This window comes from Sturnira hondurensis, unplaced genomic scaffold, assembly GCF_014824575.4.
Source record: "Sturnira hondurensis isolate 20B ecotype Veracruz unplaced genomic scaffold, ASM1482457v3 Scaffold0001221, whole genome shotgun sequence".
Lineage (NCBI taxonomy): Eukaryota > Metazoa > Chordata > Mammalia > Chiroptera > Phyllostomidae > Sturnira > Sturnira hondurensis.
The window spans coordinates 1,330,026-1,348,158 of NW_028073852.1; the positions used below are offsets into that span (position 1 = coordinate 1,330,026).

Consider the following 18,133-nt stretch of genomic DNA (forward strand, 5'->3'; position numbering starts at 1 on the left):
CTCCACCTCCTCCTTCTCCCTCCCCTCCCTCCCCACACAGGGCCACGCAGGACCCCCTGCCACACTACTTCTCTGTCTGCTCCGTCTCCGTCCCACCTCCACCTTCCAGTGTGTGCTCTTGAGAGAAGCGCTGGGCATGGTCACTGCTGGGTCACGGGCCTGGGGGCCCAGGCCGACCACACAGGACAGCGAGTGACCAGCTCTCATCAGTAGTGTGTCCTCCTGCCCGCTGCCATCGGCCCCTCCTCCACCTGTGCATCCCCCAGGCTTCCCTGGCAGATACTGCCTGCTGGGGATGGCCAGGCAGGTCCCAGGCCGTACACGCCCAGGAGGCATGGCCACGTGGAGCTACAGAAGAGGTGTGAGGCACTGCCCGGGCCTGGGCACTGGGCCTGCAGCCTGGCCCCTCCCTCCCAGGCCCTCAGCTAGTGAGCACCAGCACCCCCCAGTGGCCCTTTCAGCTGGGGACAGACGGGGGACCTAGCTGTGCTGTGCCAAGTTCCGACCGGCGTGAGATCCCGGCGGAAACCACCGCTATTGCCCCACTGANGGCCGTACACGCCCAGGAGGCATGGCCACGTGGAGCTACAGAAGAGGTGTGAGGCACTGCCCGGGGCCTGGGCACTGGGCCTGCAGCCTGGCCCCTCCCTCCCAGGCCCTCAGCTAGTGAGCACCAGCACCCCCCAGTGGCCCTTTCAGCTGGGGACAGACGGGGGACCTAGCTGTGCTGTGCCAAGTTCCGACCGGCGTGAGATCCCGGCGGAAACCACCGCTATTGCCCCACTGAGACCAGGGCGTCTCCTGCCCTGTCGGGGTCTGTCCGCCTGATACAAGAGGCGGGACACACCCACGCGCCCGTCCCTCCGTCTGCTCCCAGGCTGCACCAGCCCACCACACGGACGCCAGAAGTTGGCCCGAGAAACACCCTTCGAGAAGCAAGCACGGAGTGTGTGGGGGTGGGCGGGACACCGCAGGGGTGTGACCCCGTCGGGGCCGCTGGGAATGGTGTGCCCCCAGCCGCGGTCAGGCCCAGCCGCGCACCTTCCGGACCACGGGGCTCCCGTCACTGATGAGCTGAGCCAGCATCATGGCCACATTGTGGTCGATGGTGGTGGAGTGGTCGGTCCTCTCCGCGGAATTGCCCACGAAGGTGCCCAGAGCGAAGACTGCTGCGCAGCGCACCTGCGGAGGGGGCAGGTCACAGCCCTGCCTGTGGGGGCCCTTGGGCTGGACTCCTGCAGGGCCCCTGCACCAGCCCTGCTGGTGGGGGCGGAGATGGGGGAGGGGCAACACGGGACCCTGGTGGCCCTAGCTTGAGGAGCAGGTGGCGGTGAGGGAGAAAGGGTTCAGGGGACAGGCGGTAGGGGGATGGTTTCTGGACACCGATAAGCACCCAAAAGCAGGCCCTGCTGCAGGCGCTGTCCCCACGGTGCCCGGCGGGACCACCAGCACCAAGGACCCTGCCGGCCGCGGCACTGCAGCCTGGCCCTGGGGTCAGGGGACAGACCCACCTCCGGAATGGGGTCAGAGAGGAGGCTGCAGAGCTTCTCGTGGGCGCTGTCCCGCACCCCACACCACCTGGCTGAGTCGAAGTTCTGCCAGATGCGCCCCAGGCAGATGGCCACCCACTGGCGCAGGAGGGGGTGGGGGTCGCTGAGCTGCTCCAGGCAGATGGCGATCAGGTTGCCCTGCAGGCAGGCTTCCTGCGAGGTACAGGGGACTCATGCAACTGGGGCCAAACGCCCCCTGGCATTTCTCAGGGAGGTCTTGACATGTCCCTCATTTTAACTCTCTCCAATTTCAGCTCACCCTGCGATGCTGGCTAAGCACAGGGGCGGCCCCGACTTGTCCCCCAGACTGGTGCAGCCCCTCTCCCTAAGGGTGACTGTCCCACTAGACATTCAGGACAACGGTCCCCACGATCCGAGTGCGGCAGCTGCAGCCCCCCGGCGAGCAGGCCAGGGTGCGGGGCGGGGGCAGGGCCGGGCCGGGCAGCGCCACTCACCTGCCCGGTGTTGTAGTTGTTGACGATCACGGCGAGGATGAAGGCCGTCATGGTCCGGTGCTCGGCCTGGAAAACAGAGGTCATGGTTGTCCCGCACGTGCCCCAAGCACGGAGGAGACACCCGCTCAGGGTCCCTGGAGGGGAGCGTGGAGCACGCATGGAGCCAGCTGCTCTGAGCCTGCAGGAAAGGGCGGCCCCTCCCAGGGCTGGGCAGCCACGGGCGGGGGCAGGTTTCGGGCGTCCCACCACAGGCGCCGCCCACCCCCCACTGTCCCTGGCTGAGCATGTGCTGTGAAAGGAGCCCTCGGGTGGCCGCGTCTCTTCTCCTTCCCGGGCTCCTGTGGCATGGAGCCACAGAGGAGCCCCTGAGGCCTGCCCTCTGCCCTCTGCTGACTCCGGGGCTGGGGCCCTGCGTGGTCCACAGAGCAGCGCCTGCCTCCCGCACGCCTGCCCTGTCCTGACCCCACGTGGCTGACGGTCCTCCATCTTGTTTACAGGCAACGTGCTGGCCAACGCCTTTGCTTTCTGCTGCCTCCTGCGTGCAGCCTCCTCTGGGCTCGACGTCCTGGGGGCCCTCGGGCGTTAGAAGGATCTTGGGTGAGGGCGCAGCCCATCTCTGACAACGCTGGCTCCGCCTCATTCTTGGTGAGGCTTCTGCTGGGCAGACTTCTGGGTGACAGCAGTCCCCCCCGGTGCCCCGAAGGCCCTGCGCCTCTGCTGTCTGCTCGAGCCGACGGGGTGTCACAGTCCCTCCAGGGCAAACGGGCTTCTGTCCCGGACACTCCCACCTTGGCGGACACCTCTGTCACCACAACTCTTGGTGCGGCGTGTTCTCATCGACCTTCTCAAATCCACCGCCCTGTCCACATCTGGCCTCCTTCCTCCCCAGGTCACTCCCTGGCCGTGCGACCCCACTGCCCACGCCCCCTGCGCAGTCTCTGCCGGCACTGACGGTGCTCCGTCCCTGCCCCCACGCCCCTGAGCGCGAGGAGAGTGAAAGGTCAGAATACACGGGTTTCCTGAGACAGGAACAAGAGTACTTCTGAAGAAACAATACAATGGTTTCTGTTTTGACATAATCAAAACAAACCGTTTCTTCCAACCATTTTAAAAAGATTTTTTAAATGTTTATTTATTGACAGAGAAAAGAAATGGGGAGGAGAGAGAAACATCGATGTGTGGTTGTCTCTTGCGCGCCCCCTACTGGGGACCTAGCCCGCAACCCTGGCCTGTGCCCTCAGAATCGAACCAGAGACCCTCTGGTTCACAGGCTGTCGCTCAGCCCACTGAGCCACACCTGCCGGGGCTGTTTCTTCCAACCGTCTTAAATGTGCTTGCTCACACTGACTTTTCGTCTTTTCCAGGTCTGTCCGCTCCTTCCTCAGTGCAGCTCCCTGGCCGGGGGGTGGACTTTCCAGCTGAGTCTCCTGTCCTGGTCCGGCTTCCCAGCCGTGGAAGTATCGCTGAGCAAAGGTCATGCCTGTGCCTCTCCCAGGCCCCTGGGGGCACAGTGACCCTGAACTGAAGGGGTCTTGGTTCATTTCTGGGCAGGTGGCTCTTGTGGCCTGCCCTCTGTGAGCACAGGCTTGTGGCTCCAGCCCTAGGCCGGGCCTATCCTCGCACTTTCCGCCTAGCCGGGGCGGCCGACCGGGAGCAGCTTCCCGTGCCCAGCTGGAATGATCAGGGCGCGAGCACCTCGAGGCTCCAGCCGTCAGCAGGGCTGTCAAGTCTGTGTCTCTGGCCGTCAGCCTGTGTCCTCTGCTGTGGGGATGCCGGGGCCACTGCAATGTCCCTGCTCCCTTCCCTCTGTGGCCTCCTCGGACCTCTCTCATTGGTTTTTGGCGTTGGGGGTTTCCGTTCCTTCTTGTCGAACGTGGCCATGCCCCGAATTTGAGTGTGCTTGTGGCCGGAGCCGGCCCCTCGCACCGGCCAAGCCCGTGGCACACTGCACTTAAGGTCCAGCGTTGCTCCGTCCGGTTCCCGGGGTGCCCGCCAACCCTGAAGAGCAGAGCTACTCCCTACACTCAGGGCGTCACCTGGAACTGTCCACGACAACGTGCACGCGCCCCGCCTAAGTCCGAACACACGAGTGCTACCTGCCCTTTACACGACAGCCCGTGTCTGGCGCTGTTTTCCACCGCCCTCTGGTTTGGAAGACCAGCTAGGGGCCAGACTGGGCACAAAACTCCTTTCTACAGCCCCAGCCACTGCAGACTGCTGACCACGCAGTCACCCTCCAGTCGACCTCAGGTGCCCACCACGTCCTCGTCACCGCGCTCGGAGCTGGAGTCGGGGAATCCAGACACTGGTCAGAATCGTCACAGGGGATACGGTGCCTGCTATTCGCAGACTGCTGCGCTTCAGCGATATGAGACTAAAACTTAAACTCCTCCCTCCCCTCTTCGCTCCCTGGCGCTGGAGGCACACTGGCATCCTGGTGCGTCCCTGAACCTTCGATGTGCACGTGACCTGTCACATCGGTGTCCGGGGGGTGGGGTGGGACTCTAGAGCATGGCGACGGTGTGCTGGGGAGAGGGGACTGACACCAAGGAAAGTCGGGGCCACCCAAACTCTCACTTAGACACAGCGCTGAGATGGCCACCGAGATCTGCGCCTTCTGAGCGAGGCAGCAGCCGCACGCAGTGTGAACGTGGCCCCTGAAGCGTGGCCACCCACTCGGGGGGCGAGGGACCCTGCTCCAGAGCCGCTGAGGGGCCGCTGCAGCATAACAGGGGAGCAGAGACCAACGACATGGATCTTGAGCCACCCACAGAAGAGGGTGCAGGGCCCTTACCGGCATGTAGGGGTCTGCCAAGACTGAGAGGAAGTATTTATGTCCGTTGTCTTTCACCAGGTCCGCTTGGCATGACTGTGGAGAGAAGACACGAGAGGCGTGTGAGCACAAGGCCTGGAGGGGCCCCCCGCGAGCGCCGTGGAGTGGGGACCGGTGAGCACTCTGACTGCTCGTGCCTCGGAGCCCCACTGCAACACACGGCCAGAGCGGAAGCTCCCGGACACAACGCCGGGCGCCATTCTCCGGGGAATGGACTATGTGCCCCCAGGGGAGGACGCCGGGCGACAGGCCGGGGGGGCGGTCCCGAGGGGAAGCATGTGGTTATTCCAGGAAAATAGGAGGGCCCACGGTGCCCCAGACGAGGCCGGGACGATGCGGGACGGGAAGTGCGGGCCCTCGGCAGGGAGACCACGCGGAGAGGGCCGCCCGCACTGGTGTGGGGCCCGTGGACGACTCACGCTGTCCACAGCCAGGATCTTGGCCCAGATGAAGACGAGCAGGGGCCGCAGCTCCCGCGCGGAGCTCTGCAGCAGCTTGAGCACGTAGGGGAAGATGCCCACAGACAGCGCCTGTGGGGGCAGGGTGGCGTCGGTGGGGCAGGCGGCTGGGCCCCGGCGTCCCCGTCCTGGTCCAGGCGGCCTTGCTCGCTCTCGGCACTGGGGCGGGCCCCACACTACAACCTGCATGCGTGGGACCACGTGGGACACACCCGCCCGGCTCGGAGAGCCACACGTGCCCAGGGGACGGACCTTCGGACCATGATTTGCCCCAGGGAGGGCCTACCGGGCCTGGTTCCTGGCCACGCACCACCTCTGCAGGGGGTGCCTCCCTGCTCCTAGGCAGGGGCTCGAGAGAAAGCGGCATCGTGGGACAGGCAGAGCCCTGTGACGCCCCTGTGACGCCCACCCTGTCAGCTCGGCGCTGTCCTGGTCTCAGATCTCAGACCCCCAGCAGCGGGTCCCAGGCCAATGGCAACGTGGCGCCGTGTCCCCCTAAATGCCTGCCCACAAGGACAAACCTTTTCCCCCTTGGCTCGGGCAGCTGGGCCCTCAGCTACGGCCCGGTCTGTGCCTGTGACAGCGCCCGGTTAATCCAGAAAGTCACGAGTTTCCAATCGGCACGTGTGTGATTTTTTATTTTAATTAACCACGTGAATGAGACTCTCTCTGGAATGTTACTGGTACACGTTCCCTGCCTTCTCTTCCATGGAGACGGAGTGACAGGTCGGTGCGAACCTGGCCGAGGCCCCACAGCCATGGGGACCCCGGAGGGCTGTACGTCAGGGAGGGAGCTGAGTTAGCCTCCTAGCCACACAGTCTCCTTCTGTGGCGGACTCTCAGCCAGCTGTGTGACTCTCAGACATCACACAACAAGAAAGCTTAATGCCCATGTGTGGAGACCAGCCACACCCACACGTGCACCTGCAGACTCGGCGCAGTGCTGGCCGCAGCTGGCCTCCCGCCCACATGAGCCTGGCCACCCTGAGCACAGCGATGCCACCTACGCTCACCTGCAGACACTCACACCTTTACAAATAGGTCCCTTATGGAAAAAAGGGCCGCACACTGTCACCTCCACCAGAAACGCGAGCAAGTGCCTATGCTGACGTGAGATGCTCAGCTACGTTCCTAGCTGCTTCACGAGCACTGATGTTTCATGCTCTAACTTCCGACCTGTTTGCAGACAGGACCACGTGAGGTCCGCGTGTTGCAACTGCTCACAGGTCCCCGAACCCCTTCAGTCGGACCCCGCCACAGCCCTCTCCTCCTCTGATCTGCTGGGAGGTCAGATGGCTTTTGGCTCCCTCCTTGCCAGTCTTCCCTGCTGTAAGCGCCGTCTCTGCTCCCTGAAGGGTGACGGGGCAACTGTGACAGCTCTGTGCCCAGGGCTGCGGTGAGGAAGCCGCCCTGCGTGGGGAGGGGCCACTGCCTGGAGGCCACAGGCTGGCAGCACTTTCTGCCCTTTGAAGGGGACACCTGACAACAGCAGAGAGGACTGGAGGGCAAAGCCACAGGGGGGTGACGTCACACCGCAGCCTCCCAGGGCCTCACAGGCACGTGGCCATCCTCGGCCACACGGCCACGTCACTTTTCAGATGGAACACACGGCAGGAACACGCACCAGGCTCACCGCCCAGGGGCCCAGATCCAAGAACCTTCCCAGCAAGTCCAGGGCTCTCAGCCGGTGTACCTGGCTCAGCAGCACCTGGGGTAAGAAGGAGACAGTGTCACTGTAAGGCTGTGTGGCCCAGCCCTGGTCACCCAGGTGGGGGTTCCTTCCCAGCGGCCCCGCTCAGATGGGCCGCGAGGACACTCTGCACAACGATGCGGGGGCCCGGGAAGTGGTGGAGTGCACTTGGAAGCACACCGCTGGCAGCACTGTGGCACGCAGACCCCCGACGCCACCGAGGCCGCTGCGGACAGCCCCTCATCCCTTCTCCGAGAGACCAGCCACCGCTGCCCGTCCCACCTCCTTTCACACCCAGCGCCATGCTGTGGCCCGCACTCGGAACCACCAGTGACCATGGCCACGTTGGCCCTGTGGCAGCCCACGGCACCTATGAAGATGTCACGATGCACCGGCATGGCGCTGCTGACAGCTGAGTCACTGTTACCTGCTGCTGCCACAGACACGCTGCTAGGTGTGTCTCTGAATGCTCACACCATCCCTTCACCAGGACGCAGGCGGGACGTCAGTGGCAGGGCCGCAGCAGCCATGCACGTGTGCCCTCCCCCGCCTCACCAGTCTGCACCGCCCACGGGGCCCCGACAGCGCTGCGGACTCGGGTGTTCTGGGCTGCCCTCCCCAGGGCGGTGACTCCAGCTCTCTGCATCCTGCCTTCTTCACGCACAAAGCAAGAGGGGCGCGAGGGTTTGACACAAAATAGCAAACGAGGTCTGGAACGAGGCCACAGGCGAAGCCAGGGGCCAGGCCCTGAGGTCAGGCCTGGGAGTGCAGGGGCAGGTGGCCGGCAGGGGGCCAGGTGAGCAGACACATGGAGGACAGGGTGGTGGCAGTGAAACCACCCTGCCAGGGACAGGAGGGACAGGTGGATTCCACCATGTCCCCTGCTGCCAGAAGGGGGACCACAGGACTCGAGGGAGGACCCAAGGGTGGGGGGGGCATACATCTTGCTGGAGTCGCAGGGAAGGGTGGCGGAGCGGAACAGGATGGGACTGGGGGTGGGGACTGGGGGTGGGGACTGGGGCAGCCAGAGCTGCTCCTCCACCAAGAGGCGAACGTGGCGGCAGGAGGAGGGTCGGGGTGCAGGGAGGGCCCAGGTGGTGCATGTGGGGGGTCCCTGAGAGCACCATGTTCCGAGGTCTCTCTGAGGAGGGGGGTGGGGAGTGTCCCTGGTTGGGGGGTCCAGCCTGGGTGTCTGGGCTGCACCAGGCAGCCCAACCTCAGGGAAGCGGGTGGAGCCAGTTCACGGGGGGCCACTGCCACCAACTCACGGTGGTCTCTGAGGGGAAGGCTCTGGGCTGAGGGGCTGACATGCTCCCCCGAATAATCGAGCCCATGTGACGTGGGGCTGCCCCTGGGCACATCTGAGAGTGGCGTTTGGGGGTGCACAGCCGGACGGGGGTGCTGTGGGCTGAGTCGAGCTGCCCAATGGTCCCATTTCCTCTCAGTGATTTAAATGGCTTCAGCTCTGGGAACCGCAGTTCCTTCGTCAATGGATGAGGGGCTGTCCGACTTGGGCGTCTTCTCTGAAACCGTGGGCCGGAGGGTGCACAGGAAGCAGAAGTGCCCGCACCCCCGTCTCCCAGGAGGGGACGTTGCCCACCTTCAGCAGCACCTGAGCTGCGGCATTCACTTTGAAAGAACCCGAAACCGCCGAGGACCGAGGCTCTGTGTGCGCCGGGCGTGAGGCGGGCCTTCCGTTGACCAGCGTGTGACAGTGGCTGCAATCCTCAAAAATCAGACCCTGAACAGGTCTAAGCTCACATCTGTTTTGTTTTTTTATTGTTATTTAAAACCTTGCCACCCACTGCAAAGCTGCTTTTGAAGGTAAAAGGCGGAGCAGCACGCAAGGCAGGAAATGCAGCTCGAGGCTCACGCATGTCTTCCACGGGCGCTGCAGGAAAGGGCGGAGCATGTCACAAGCGCAGTGGTGACCCGCGGTCCCCTGGCGCTGCTGGTGGGGGAGGAGCCCCTTTGAAGAAGCGACACCCCACTGTCTCAGACCCAGTGTTGGAGGGCCCTGGTGATGCGGAGACATCCGCAGAGCACCCTGGGAAATGTCAAGAGCATTCTTCCAAGTCACAGGGGGGTCTGACCTTCAGGCCTCTCTGGGCCGCCCTGGGAGAAGAGCTGTCTTGGCCACACATCAAGTTCACTGTGACATGTAATCACAGAGACAAAACCAAAAATCTCATGTTTTTGGCAGATTTTCGATTTTGTCCTGGGCCACAGGTTGGATGTCCCTCTTCAAACATGACATGGTTTTCCTGGTTCCTTCTGTGGGTTCAGTTTTAAAAACTGGCAAATGTAAGTTACTTTCACAATTAGGACTGGCTTTTGTTTCTGTTCACACCGAACAAAGGTTCCCAGTTCAGAGTGCCTGGGTTCCTGGGAGCACTGAGAAAGTATCGGGGGCTGGAGCGTGCTACAGGGGTCCATTGCGGTGGTGGGGGACCCCTGCTACCTCGGTGCTGCGACTTCTGAGCTGCACTCTCTTTGCAATGTGAGGAGCTCAGCCTCCGGGCTCAGACACGTCAGTTGTGTGGCTGCCTCACAACACACTCTCACCACGGGTGGACCACAGGCCAGTGCCTGGGAGCCCGAGGGTCAGAGGCCTGGGGCCATGGCAGAGACGATGTGCAGCCGCAGTGCTCGGCTCAGTCTGCCGCCCCGACTCCCGGCGCTGTCAGAGCAGAGACTGTAAATACAGCAGCACAGTGAACGCTGAGGGTCTCCTCACACGAGGCCGGAACCGACGGGCCAGCTGACACTGTCCTAGAAAATCCCACTCCCCTTCTCCCCAGCCTGGGGCTTCATCGCAGACCACCTGGGAGTGTGACGGTAAATCCGAGGCTGGACAGAGCCACCTGACATCTGGCCTCGCCGGGCTTCCAGAATCCTCCCTCCCGTCCATTCTGCTGAGCGCAGGCTGGCTGGGGGCAGTGCATGTTTGTGCTGCAGGAAGGGCTGAGCGCTGCCGGCCCCAGGAGACAGTTTCCTTGAGCAGACGGCCACCGGCTAACGCCTGAGCTTCCGAGGCGGGGAAAGGCCCGGCCTGTGTGACGCAGTGGGGACCGCAAAGGCTGCAGAGCCCGCGGTAAAACCCTGTGCCCTGGGCCGCACCGCCACACGAGGACAGCTTATGGGTAATGGGGTCCAGACCTGGGCGGGAACAAAGTCTGCCTTAGGGGACCATTGGGTGGTCCCTGAACTGCTCAGAACAAAGCATGCACGACCGCATGGGCGGAGGCGGGTAGGCACCCCGCACTGGTCTCCCTGTTCCCCGGAGTTGAGGTGCCTGCAAGGGTTCGCTGTGCGTGGGCCGAGGCAGGACCTGCGGTCTGCGTGCAAGGCCAAGCAGAAACGGCCCTCTTTCCCAGCAGTGCCCCTCCCTTCTTCCCGCATCAGAGACTCAGCGGCATCAGGCCTCCTCCTCCCCAAGGGAGCACAGGCTGGAACAGAAAGGGACAGCCGTGGACAGTAGGCCCGCCCCGAAGGGCGCCCCTGCCTGCCTCCTGCGCACAGGCCGCAGGCTCCGCCCCGTCCTGACACCCAGGCGTCCGGCTCCCCTCACCCACAGCCACCTTCCCACACCCGTCTTCTGCAAAATGGTCGCTTTTCTCTGTTTTGTTGTTACTGCTTCGCAGCTCGCCCTGCAAACACGGGAGAGCCTTGAACTGACCCAGATGCACACAAAATGGAGGTCACTTCTGCATTCTCCTCACCAGGTCAGGGAAGCAGCAACCAAAACTCAGACACCGCACCAGGGTGGCCCCGGGGACAGAGCACAGCACGCGGTGACTCTACTGCGTTTTGGCAACAGTTATCCCCACTTCCCTCCTCCGAACCTGCTTTCAGCTGAGGTTCTGGCACACGGTCCGCAACCGGGGGGACCTCAGCTGTGCTGCACGCGCTGCTCAGAGCCTGTATGTGGCCGACATGCATGTGGCCGACATGGGGCAGAGTGGGTTCGTGGCTGTGTCCACGTGGCAACAGAGGGGGCTCCCGGCTCGGGGAGGCTGGCGTGTGTCCCTCGTGGTGCAGTGAGCACCTGAGCGAGGAAGCGCAGCCCCGACCCCAGGCGGGCCCATGAGAGGGCTCTCGCTCCTGGTTCACGGAGGCCATAGGGGCTCTCATTCCTTCAGCCTCCCATGCAGCCGCATGAGAGATGGGGCACAAAATAACGTTTCAGGAACACACGCTTTCCCCCAACGGCCTCTGACAGACCTGTGTGACCACTTCCCGACGCCGTCGGCCCAGGCCCAGCACCAAGGGCCCCCAGGCCCAGGACTAACCCCTGCCAGCCACTCACCTGTAGGACGATGGGGAGTTGCTCGGGTGGGCTCCTGTTCTCCACGCCCATGGTCAGCCACACCTGGAACGCGGTCAGCTGCTCGGCAAAGAAGGGGCTGTGCTGGGGGACAGGCAGAGGGGCATGAGTCAGAGAGCTGCCCTCCTGGAGGCTGTGTGACCCCATACCTGCCGCCCTCACGCCCAGTCACCACTCTGGGTGCCATCCCAGCGTTGGGGGGCAGGCAGGGCTGCAGCAGGCGGGCACTCAGGTGTGCCGCCCAGCAGAGCTGGGGGCTGCATGCAGACTGGAAGTGGGCGAGGGAGACGGGGCAAGTCCTTGGGGCAGGAGTGGGCTGAGGGCAGGGGTGCAGGCAGGGTCTGGGGAGCTGCAGTGCTGAAAAAACGAGAACCAGACTAAAAAGCCAGTGCGAGGCCTGCCTCAGCTCCCCAGCCCTGCCCCAGTTCGCTGGATTCTTCCCAAATGCAGAACGGGGCTCTCGCAGGTTAGAGAGCACGAGGTGAGGTGTGAGGACGGCTGACACGGTGCCGCACAGAATGAAGCCGAGACCAGACCCGGCCGCTCCGCCAGACTCTTCGACAATGCAGTGCAGGCGACGCGTGCCGCACAGAGCCCAGAGCATGGGGGTTTGACCCTGCCCACCCCTGGCTGCCTTGAATGCCTCCCAGGCCCCCTGGGTCCCGACGAGGGACGGGCACACAGACCTGCTGTCCCACCCTCAGTGAGCGGATTCTGAAACCAAAAGGGGTCACCTGGGCAGCAGCAGGAGGGGCCCTGGAGACCCTCGGGTGCCACGAGTGAAGCCACATCAGCTCAATGGCACCAGGCCCCAGTAGCACAGGAGATGGGCCCGGACTCTCCAGGGACTGAGCCTGACAGCTCAGGAGCACCGCCACTGGGCCCAGGGTCTTAACGCTCCCAGGCACAGGCAGCATGCGGCCCACAGTGGCTGGGGAGCGTGCACTAAGAAAAGCAGACCAGGATGCAACGTGCTGATGGACGGCATTTCCTTAGAGACAGCCACTTCAAAAGCCGATGCGGGCCCCTGGCTGACGTGTCTTTTCAGCTGAGCAGTGGCGGGCACACAGCACCACAGGGCCGTGGGCACCACACCCGGTGGACCACGCAGGGCTCAGGCGGGGGGCTCACCCGAAATGCAGTGCCTTCCTCGATGATCGTGGGCAGCTGGGAGAGGCAGATGTCCACTGCGAGGTCCCAGGCTTGCCTGTGGCGAGAACAGAGGACGCCCGGCATCAACGAGGGTTCCTTGGCCAAGACCCTGGGAGAGGAGAGCAGAGGCCGGGCCCCACCATAGCCCCGGGGGAGGGCAGCGGAGGAACAGGAGCCCGTGGTGGGCAGCGCAGCGGACCACCTTGTGTGCGGCATCTCCTCTCGTCAAATCAAAATGAGAAAGCATCTTGGGGACCACAGGGGGGCTCTTCCACCCAACCCAAGCGTCCCCAGCACGGCAGCCATCCACACTAAGGGCACAGCTGCGACCCCAGGTAGCTGGGCTGGGGAGCCTCACACACCAGTGTGACATGGAACACGGGGCTCAGCCATGCGCTTCATTGGACAAGCCAGTATGAGTGCGAGAGAGGAGGTCTTCCCGAGGACCTGCTACCCCCCAGTGCTGGTGTCCACCCCCGGAGTAAGGGCTGGCCCCTCCGATGGGCCAGCACCATCGGAGCCCAGTGGCCACGCTCGGTGCGGCCCAATCTGGAGCCCATGTAGACCAGGCGGGGACTCAAAAGCGGCTTCGTCACCCTCAGAGGGTCCTGGGAGACCTGAGAGAGCAGGAGGCTCAGCAGGGGCGCTGGGGGAGGGGCCCAGAGCTGCACCCCCTGCTGCTCGGTAAACAGGAGCTCCCCATGGGACGCTGATGGCCATGGACACCGCGGGGCCCCACACAGACGGGCTTTCCATTCCTGCCCCTCCCCTTTAGTGACAGGCTGCTCGTGGGCACAAGGGACAGTCCACGCTCAGTCCAGTTTCCAGGGCCGCAGTTTCCCCTCCGGGGCAGCTTCCTGGGATGCCAGGTCCTGCTGGACGAGGTAAGCTGTGCCTGTGGGGGCAGGAGCCTCTGCCCGTGGCTCCGAACAGGGGCGAGCGAAGGGAAGCAGACACCCAGGAGCGCGGGGACCAGGTGAGGTGAACAAGGCTGGGAGGGCTCCTTCCCAGCGCTGAGACCCTTGCATGGGCGGGCCTGCCCCTACCGCTGAGGAGCCAGACTGTCCCCAGTGCCTCCCAGTTGCCCCACCCCCACCCCTCAGCCAGCAGCCCTGAGGGTGAGGATATTTATACTCTTAGACAGAAACAGTCAATCGCTGCCATTAAGGCTCACACAGATCCCGGCAATGTGAGCAGATACACGTTCAGGCTACAGGAGGTGGAGGAAGGCGCCCCATCGGGGAGGAGCGGGTGTGATGTGGGTGCTGGGGCCCCCCAGGACCATCAAGAATGGAGCTGCTTGGGGCCACCTGCTGGAGGGCGCAGCGAGGGAGAGGACAGGAACTTAGCTCCAGCTCCATGGGGACGGGCGGGGGAGGGACGGGAGCTGTAAGAGCTGAGATCTGCTGACCGCCGTGCGGTCAGACACCCCGGCGGGCCAGCGAGGTGCAGCCCACCCGAGGCGGGCGAGTGGAGGTGGCGGCTGGCGCTGGGCAAGCCAGTCAGCCCCCTCTCTGGGCCTTTGGCTGTTCATTTTTCCAAGAGGAAAGGGTCAGATGCAAGGACCTCGGTGTTCCCCACTGAAGTCTAGAATTACACGGCACGACACCAGTGTTCTCTGCTAAGTGTTTCATCACCTGACGGGAACGGATGGTGTTCTTTAGGGCAAAATCAAGAGAAGCCTGGTGTCTTAACTTGGCATTCTCGTCAGGGGGGAGTTGGCGGCAAGGCCTGAGGGTCTCACAGCCATGGGTGGGCTGGTCCCAAGGCAGCTGCACCCCCAAGGCTGCACCCCAGTGAGAGGGCAGGGTCAGGAGGGTCTGGGAGGATCTGGGGGTGGGCCAGGCTCGTTGCGGTCTCGGCCCTCCTTGTCCTCTCCCGCCTCCGGGCGGCTCAGACGAGCCCCTGCCTGGAAACCGCGCCTCCGAGGCCAGAGCTGGGGTTTCCAGGCAACAGGCAGGGCCAGGAGGCGAGCGTTCGAGCATTCGGGGTGCGGCCCCGCCTGCACAGATGGACCAGCGGGCACGGTGCCCGTGCTGGGATCGGAAGGCACAGGTCGTTGCCGCAGAGAAATGCAAGGATTCCGGACTGGCTGAAACCGAGTGGGAGGGGGGCCAACTCCCTGATGCCTCACGTCCAAGTTAAACAGGAGCTGGCTCCGAGCCGCTCTCCACCAGCGCCCGTCGGAGGCAAGGACGAGTGGACACTGCGGTGCTGACCTCCACTTTTGATGCGCTTTGCTCTCCCCGGCGACCCCCTGCCCCGCTAAGAAGACACCTCCCCATCCTCACTGAAGGGGCGCAAACACTCGATGTGAATGATTCGTTCCCAGCGAGTGTCTGACTCCCTGGGTGGTGGGTTCCTCCGTCTGTTCTCGAGGGGGAGGACATTCTAGGTCTGTCCTGAAGGGTTCGTCAGAGTGCATGCTTCAGACAGCCCCCAGAGCCCCCAGCGACAGGCGGCCGCGGGCCTGGGAGGCAGCGTCAGCCTAAGCGGACACTCTCTCGAGCAAACCCCTGCCCCCAGGACAGGTTTGGGACAGGTGCCTTCCCCCCGGATAAAGTCCGAGTCCCAGCCTCCCAGAGAAGAGGCAAGGTGGGCAGAAACAAGGCACCACGGGTGAGCGGCCACGGGGCGCCAGCGCCGGCCCTGGCGTGGGGAAGCAGGCCCTGCGCACTGGACTCGGGCTGTGGGGCAACGAGACACAGTGCCCACCTGCAGAGCATGTGACTGGGGCTATAGTAAGCCCACACCTGAAGCCCCCATCCGGCCTGCCAGGTAGGGCCAAGCCCACCGAGTCTGAGGCCCCAGGGGCGGGGCGGGCCTGCGGTCACCAAGTGTCACAGCATTCCCGATCTTCTGAACGATTTCATGAAGGAACATGGGTGCTTCCCCCTCCCAGTGGGCTTCTCCCGGGACACCTGCAGCATGGCAGTTGCCTGTCACATTTGAGCGTAGGCAGCGTCCTGCTTGGGGCCGCTTGGGGAGTGCGGCATCCTTCTGTGTGTGACATGCCCGTCAGCAGAGGGACCCTGAGGACCCAGGTCCTCCAGGATCCTCCGTGCTGACTCCCACTCACTCACCAGCACTGTGGGGACACCTGCAACCAGACTCCGAGCTGCTGGGGACGCCGCTGGGACAGCCTGAGGGGACGGTTCTGGGACAGTGAGCCCCACAGAGAGTAGGCGCCCGCATCGCTAGGGCATCACTGGGGTGATGCTGATGCTCGGGACAAGCTTCGCAGGCCCTCTGCCCCGGGCCTGCCCTCTGTTCTCCTAATGCTGTCAACCTAGCACCAGCGCAAAATCCGAGAACCCACGCTGCTGGGAGAAGGTCGCCGCGCGCCCGGTGCCGGCCTGGGAGCACTCACCACATGGCGTGCATGTAGGTGGGGGGCAGGCGCGGGCTGCTGACCGGCGTGCAGTTGTAGGACCTCATGATCCTCTCCGCCAGCAGGAAGTTCCGGAACAGACTGGCCACCAGTAGGTCCTGCCTGAAGAGCTTCTGGAAGAGATCTGCAGGCGGGGGGGGGGGGAGGGGGGGCGTGAGCACGCATCCCCCCGGAACGAGCCCCCCCGGACCGCGTCCAGCACCACATGTACGTCCCTCGAACACCTGCCCAGCCAGCGGGGCCCCGTCGGCCACAGACACAGGTCCCTGCACAGACACGTGGGAGCATGGACCGGTGGCCCCTCAAACATGGGACTCGCAGCCGCCACTGTGCCTGCGGGACACACGGACAGGCTGATGGTCACGAAGGAGGAAGGGCCCTCACTCTGCCCGGAAGGTGACCTACTGAGGATCAGAGAGATGCTGCGTCCTGCTCACTGCACGCCCCTGCACTCAGCACCTGGCCCGTCTCAGCCACATGGTGGCCTCGGGGGCCTTGCCTCTGCCCTCTGCCGCAACGGCTTTCCTCTCGGTGGAGAACCCACCCCGTCCACTGCACTCTCCCAAGTCCCAGGCCCTGACTCCTGACAGTGCCCCCCGCAGCTCTGTGCCCGGCAGACTCACCCCGAGGGAGCACGTTCCAGGCGATGGTGTCTGTGATGGCTGTGAAGATCCAGTTCAGCTCACCCAGGGGCGTCCTCCTGTCGTTCAGCCGGCCAGGGATCCTAGGAGACAGGTGTGTTTCCGTTAGCGGCTGCGAAACACAGCTGCAGACCCGGGCAGTGCGCACGGCCACACCGTGCAGAGCCCTTTGCTGGCCAGGATTCTTGGGACTCACAGACATCTACCTTCACCTCTCAGGACTCACCCCGTCTCCCTTCCACGTCCACACGAAAGCAGTTAGTTTCTTCAGCGCCCCCAGACCTACGGCCCAGACCCAACGGCCACTTGCCATTCCTGTGGTTTCCACACCCAGGAGACCAGCCGAGGGCCCTGCGGGCAACCGAGGCAGCTGCCACCGAGGGCTCTGCACCACACTCAATGCCTGTCCCAGGACGGCCGGTAGCCCCGCCGACACACCTGCCTCTAAATGGCAGAGCTGAGGAAGGCAGCTTGTCCTCTAGGGTCAACGTACCTGCCACTCGCTCAACAAATATCTGTGAGCACCTACAACAGGGCACCATTCCGGCACCGATGTGGTTGCCCAGGTAGATGCCGGGCTGCAGAGGTGAGCCCCAGAGAGGGGTGGGGGGTGCTGTGGGGCAGGCGAGCTGGTGGCAGATGGCCTGAAGCAGGTGGTACAGGGTGCGGGGCCGCGACACTGGCTTCCTACAGGCTCATGGCCTCCACGTGCGCCGCACAGGGAATCCTCTCTCCCTCCCAAACAGAAAGTACCTGCAGGGACCTGTTTCCAAGACTAGAGCGCCGCCCTGCTGGGCACCAGATCCCACAGACTGATGATTCCGGCCCCAGCGGCTCACCCGGGGCACTGGGTCTGCCCCAGCCACCCGCGGACACAGGGCGTCTAGAGGCGTACAGGGGCCGATGTCCTCCACCACACGCTGCTTCCTGCAGGAAGCCCTCCTCACTTCGCCACGGACACTTTGTGTCAGGACGAGAAGAAGGAGAGACGAGGAAGCAGGACAATACTCAGAGAAGGACAACCCAGCACTGTCGCTCGGAGAAGGTCCAAGGTCTCGGAGGAAAGACCGCCTACCCGAGAACGAAGCCCTGCCGCCCCAGGGAGACCGGCTGACAGTCCCACACGCTGGTCGCTGACTCAGAGATGAGGGTGGCGAGGTGCTGCGGCACGGCGTGGGACTCAGGTCGGCCGGGGAACCACTGCAGCCCTCGGCCTGCGCTCCAAGGAGTCCCCGAGGCTTAGATGACTCACCATCCGCCCACGGAGAACAGTTAGACAGGCTGTGTGGAAACCTTTCCGAAGTCAATGGGGGGCTGGCCAGGCCTGAGAGGGAAGCCCCCAGTTTAAACCAGCATTGAGGCCAAGCAGGACTGAGAGGCGGAGACACGGGGCTGAGGGCGGACTCGCTGACCCAAGCAAGAGCCGGGGCCTCGGGCTGCCAAGGAGACGGCACTCCGAAAAACGCCCCCGGCTTTGAGCCGGGGCTCAGGATGAGCCAGAAACAACCAGGACCTCACAGCCTTATTTCACCCCAACCTCCACACAATTTTCACGCACAATCACAGCCTCAATAACAAAGAAACAGGCATTTACTGGGAACCTAAAATATGCTTGAAACCAAGAAAAACAACTGAC

General features: G+C 63.8%; 1 protein-coding gene across 1 annotated transcript in view; it reads right to left on the reverse strand.

Annotated features, from left to right (window-relative positions):
* RPTOR (regulatory associated protein of MTOR complex 1) overlaps positions 1-18,133 on the reverse strand; it is a 138,485-nt gene that overhangs the window by 27,473 nt on the left and 92,879 nt on the right. The window contains exons 8-17 of the mRNA XM_037068348.1: positions 16,480-16,580; positions 15,836-15,980; positions 12,445-12,520; positions 11,296-11,397; positions 6,921-7,004; positions 5,258-5,368; positions 4,800-4,874; positions 2,006-2,071; positions 1,512-1,703; positions 1,042-1,182 (exon numbers count right to left, since the gene is read on the reverse strand). Coding sequence (XP_036924243.1) covers positions 1,042-1,182; positions 1,512-1,703; positions 2,006-2,071; positions 4,800-4,874; positions 5,258-5,368; positions 6,921-7,004; positions 11,296-11,397; positions 12,445-12,520; positions 15,836-15,980; positions 16,480-16,580 — 1,093 coding nt within the window. The remainder of the gene's footprint in view (positions 1-1,041; positions 1,183-1,511; positions 1,704-2,005; positions 2,072-4,799; positions 4,875-5,257; positions 5,369-6,920; positions 7,005-11,295; positions 11,398-12,444; positions 12,521-15,835; positions 15,981-16,479; positions 16,581-18,133) is intronic.